This window comes from Priapulus caudatus, unplaced genomic scaffold, assembly GCF_000485595.1.
Source record: "Priapulus caudatus unplaced genomic scaffold, Priapulus_caudatus-5.0.1 Scaffold134, whole genome shotgun sequence".
Lineage (NCBI taxonomy): Eukaryota > Metazoa > Priapulida > Priapulimorpha > Priapulimorphida > Priapulidae > Priapulus > Priapulus caudatus.
The window spans coordinates 311,034-316,012 of record NW_014577195.1 but is presented as its reverse complement, the minus strand read 5'-3'; the positions used below and the strand labels follow the sequence as shown (position 1 = coordinate 316,012).

General features: G+C 38.7%; 1 protein-coding gene across 1 annotated transcript in view; it reads left to right on the top strand.

Moving 5' to 3' along the window:
* The window catches only part of LOC106805957 (ER membrane protein complex subunit 6-like), a 9,344-nt gene extending 5,847 nt beyond the window's left edge, over positions 1 to 3,497 (top strand). The window contains exon 4 of the mRNA XM_014807759.1: positions 2,462 to 3,497. Within this exon, the coding sequence (XP_014663245.1) occupies positions 2,462 to 2,512 (51 nt within the window). The 3' untranslated portion in view covers positions 2,513 to 3,497. The remainder of the gene's footprint in view (positions 1 to 2,461) is intronic.
* The last annotated feature ends 1,482 nt before the right edge of the window (positions 3,498 to 4,979 follow it).

Here is a 4,979-nt window from a genome sequence, read left to right as displayed (position 1 = left end):
GATTTTCTCTCATAGTAACTAGGTTAGAAATTAACTTTTGAACAAGCGAGTCCAACCCTCAAAAATAGTGAGTTCGTAGCAAAATGAGGTAGTCGGCAGTCTGAAGTTCAAAACTAAAGATATTAACAATAACGCATGTGCCATAAAAGATTCATGGGGTTGTACGTCTGCCCAATTTTCTTTGGACATTTGCTGAAAAAATGCGGCAATTCCGCGAGACCGTGCTCTGGAATAAACTAGTTAGTATAGCAGAATTTTCAGGGAGTCACACGGACTCCTGCGTATGTCAAATCAGGGAGTCCGACAGTAAATCGGGGAGTATTTGACTCCGGACTCACGTTAATTTCGCACCCTGTAGGAAATCCATTGAAATAGCCCCGCTAAAGTCGTCATTTATACGCCGCCATTATGTGCAAGTCGTCGCCCTCAGTAATTTCCCATCTGTAAGTCGTCATGAGAAATACTGATGGCGTAGTGTGCGGTCTAGGGGATATGCGAGCTGGCTGTCGCAGATATGCACTTAGGTCGAACCGACGATCACCCGTAGATCGCGCAACTGAGTTTACTTTACATGAGTTGTTGCTGTGTGCACTAATTGTTTCATTTGCATTGTTCGCTTGGACGCATTGTGTTTTTTTCAGCTCGTGTGGAAATAGCTAGTCACGTCGCAAAAGTAGTTCATGTAGTTGTAGATATAAAGCCTGGTGAAATATGAGCTTGACACTCTCCAAATCGTCGAAATACTGGCTTTGTAAGGTGTCAAAATGATGATATACGCGCATAAGTCGTCATTTGGGCGACTTACATATAAATAGACAAAATGATGACTTACGCGTGCGGTACATGTTGTCATTTTCGTAAGTCGGCACAAATATTCTGGTGTTGACTGATGCGAGTTTTACTGTATATATATATATATACATGTCACTTTATTTGTATTACTGAGGTTTTACTAGTATATTGTATGTACCAGTCCAAATTTTGGTGATTGAATCATAAAAACCAGTCTTTACCATTTTTTTATATTTTATTTTATTTAATTCCAAGCTACGGTTCTTAACTTTTATCGAGTTTTCCAAAAATCAGTGTTGACAAAACATTTCTAATTCGAAAATAATCGCTGATATCACCCCAAATCATTATTACCAATTAGAGTTCCAGCAGGAATATGCACGTAACACGATGTGGCGCCACTGTACATCCAGTAACACAAAAATCAGCACAGTGTCGTGTTGTGATATATTCTTAGTTTATGGTATCACTCAACATGCCAGCATTATTATGTTGTAGTCTCAGTATGGCTCCAAACTTTAGCATTGAATTTTATGTTGTTGGGACATATGGGTTTGATGAACAAGTCCTTACCTACCATTCTATGTAGTAAGTCAGAGTCAGTTACTAGTTAATCAAGTTAAATGCATTTGATCCAGCATTTTATTATCTTTAGTAGGTACATGTAAGTGCCAGGGCCAAAACTGATTTGTGATACGCACAGTATCATCAGTATCATATTTCTTAACACATAGAATTTTTCGCAGTCAGCATAATTATCAAAAATATTAAATGCGTAATCTGGGTTACAGAAAGGTTGACCTGAGTCCACTTTAACAATTTCATTTTTAGCTCACCTTGACATTGTCAAGCTGAGCTATTGCCATGGGTTGTCGTCCGTCGTACGTCCGTCCGTCCGTCCGTCCGTCTGTCTGTCCGTCAACATTTGGCTACGGTCAACGATAACTCAGGAACCGTTTGGCCCACATGTTTGAAATTGGGTATAGTTGTTACTGCTATGCTCCCATATTAAACGTCCTATTTTGTTGGAGCATGCCAGTCGACGTACTTTCGAGCCACGGCAATTTTTTGGCAAAAATGGGAATTGCCATTAGTCAGTTCAGGTTCAACGGATTCTGCTCATTTTTGGTATGTGAATGAATAAGGGCTAGGGGTTTTTATATTTAAAAAAAAAATATGCAAATTAGGTAGGGTTTGGCAATTATATAGCATATTATATAGACACAAACAGTCTGTGGTGTCACACTCGTCTGGTTCGTTTTACAAGATTTCATTGACAATATCTTTAATGCAAAATTGGTATTTCCTCTCCACCCTGCCGATAAAACGTCTATATTAGAGTAAATATTTACAAAACATGTCGGAACGCAGCATAACCTATTTATTTCAAACGCCATCGCTACAAAGCGGGTATAGCGCCATCTACGGTCACAAATTGTGATTCATTTTGGTTTATAAATTATTATTGCGATATACAGATGGCAATCATTTCTATAATGTACGTCGATGGTTGCTCAATTAAAACTGACTTCTTCTTACTCACTCATTTGTGTCCTTTTTTGTGGTGAGCTACAGTGTCATTGACACTTTCATTTATTTATTTGTGATATGTTACAGTAGTTTTAGAATATGATGAATGTGAGAAATATTTCCTTAATCCTTATTGCAGACGTACGTCTTGTTTTGGACATTCCTCTATGGCATGGTACACGTTTATTAATGATACATTGTGTGACAGCAAGTGATTACTCTCTAGAGGAATCATCAAGAGAAAATGACATCACCCTGAATTAGTCATCTTGTATCAACACGGCAGGACAGTGGCGTGTCTTTACCAATGAACCATTTTTGACAGCTGGTCACTGCTTAAAAAGATCTATTGACAGGATAGCCAATAGTGGAGAACTGGAGACACCCTATAACTGTCTCTGTAAACCTCGCATAAGTTTGGTCGCATGTAACATGTTCTCACTAAGAAATAACACAGGTCGTTGAACAGAAAATAGATGTGGAGCATTTGTAGTAATTAAAAGCATAAAAGTATTAGGCATCTTATTGGTAGTGGCCAATGCAGACGTCGTGAGTTGGAGCTGTCAGTCATATTCTTCACCATGCTCTTAAATATCAAATGTACATGACTTTTTTTATGTGAGCGATGATTATCGGTGGAGTGTGCCCTAATTGTGCTGGTTACATCAATTTTGTTCATCATAATTACGCCTACAGCACTTAATCGGCATGACAGAAATTTAGAATGGTTTACATTTTTACAATTGATTAAATTGGTTGTCATTGTAAGTGTTCCTTTCTCAACTAAAGTGAAGCGGCTGATCGGAGTGTTTGTAATGCGATGTGGATGTGCACTCACATGACTCGCCCAGATCTTCTTACTAGGTGCCTACACCTTTCTTCAGACGTAGTGTTTGGATTTCTGCTGTTTAACTGTTGTCTTGCAGCTCTAATGCTTCTAGTTCAGGACGAAATGCATTCCAAGTCGGGCGAAAGTGGGAATAGTTGGCTGTCAGCTAAAAATGCACTGTTCTTTTATCGGGTTCATGTCATTTCTTGTCATTGTCAGGGCACAGTTATGTATGATGCAATGAATTACATATGCGTTTAATACACAATTACTGGTAAATTTAAATTCGCGTATGTAAAGTGTATGAGAAATGTTTGATAAAGAATTTGTCCTTGTATATTGTGAATGTAATTTGTACTGTGGGTATATTACTGTGTCTCTCTCGTCTTTTTATAGCCAAAATGGGGTTATATACTACATCAAGTTGAACAAATACACAGGAACACGTATAATTATGAATTCACAAGGTCAATATACGTTCGCATATTATATGTCGTTTGTGATATCTATCTATGTATATATATATATATGCGTGTGTGCGTGCGTGCGTGCGTGCGTGCGTGCGTGCGTTTGTGTGAACTAAATTAACTTGATTCTGGGGAAATTAGGTTAAAATAATGATATGTAAATACAGAACACATTGTATTCAGTAAAACCTCACATGATGCAGAAACGAAAAGTATGTAAAATTGGTGATAAGCTGTGTTGTTTGCAGACGGTGGCTGAAACGTCGAATGTCAACAAAAATTATTATCGAGTGCAGCGGTATGGATTTGTCTCGAAGAATAGCAAAGATTCGGTCATCCTAGCTCCTTGTGAAATCTAGCTAGTAAAAGAAGCTCGTTGGAACCCTATATGAAACTGAGAGAAGCAGCGTGAGACAGCACTGCTATACACCTCTGTGATTGGTACTGACCTAAATCTCTAGGTGTCTACATGCTGTACGTTAAGCCCCCAACAAATGCAACACAATTGCCTCTTTTAGACTAAAAAATCAAGTAGCTGTTCAAATAACTGAATATAATAATGGCCATTGATGTTCAAGATGTAAATCGGACAAACCTGTCGTGTATAATTTGCGCGTTCTTGCCAGCTGAAATGATTCGCTCCTGGCTGGTCTACGTGCTATCGGCATTTAGCTTGCGCAAATATTGAAGCTAATCGGAGAGAAAGTTTGTTGTGTAATTTTAATTTATTTTAATTACGTGACACAACACACTGCAACGTTGGCCTTTCCGACCTTGACATGAATAACGTCACATACTTAGCACATAACTTGCCACGCATATTTTTTTGTTAAATTTTGTTTATATCTGCTTGTATCGGATCGCTTGAACAGTTTAACTTTTTTTTTTTTAATTGTTTTATTTTTGAAAATTGATTGGGAATGACGGAACCGTTCCTATATTAACTATATACGAACGAAGCAAACGGTAACGTCCTGTGAAAATTGGGTGGAGGTAATGCGTGCTTGCCCAACGCATGCTGTCATTTTTGCGATACGACCTAACATTTGCTCGACCAAACAATTCGAGCTGGAAAACTGTAATCTAAACTCGCGTGATTCAACCATGTCACATGCGCATACATCACCGTAAGTCGGACCGACCAACCACAGTAGCTTCTTACCCTCGTAAATCGATCATGACCACCTGTTTGAATTGCGGTTTTCGCCGAGTGTAAAGTTGTAATTGCAATCCTACTTATCGCGCTGTCACACCTCCGTATGAAAGCATGCTCAAAATTTTCCGACGTACTCGCCGTACTACGACGTATACCAGCGTGCTTCAGCGTGCTCTTAACTTATACAAAGCTTATACAAAGCTTA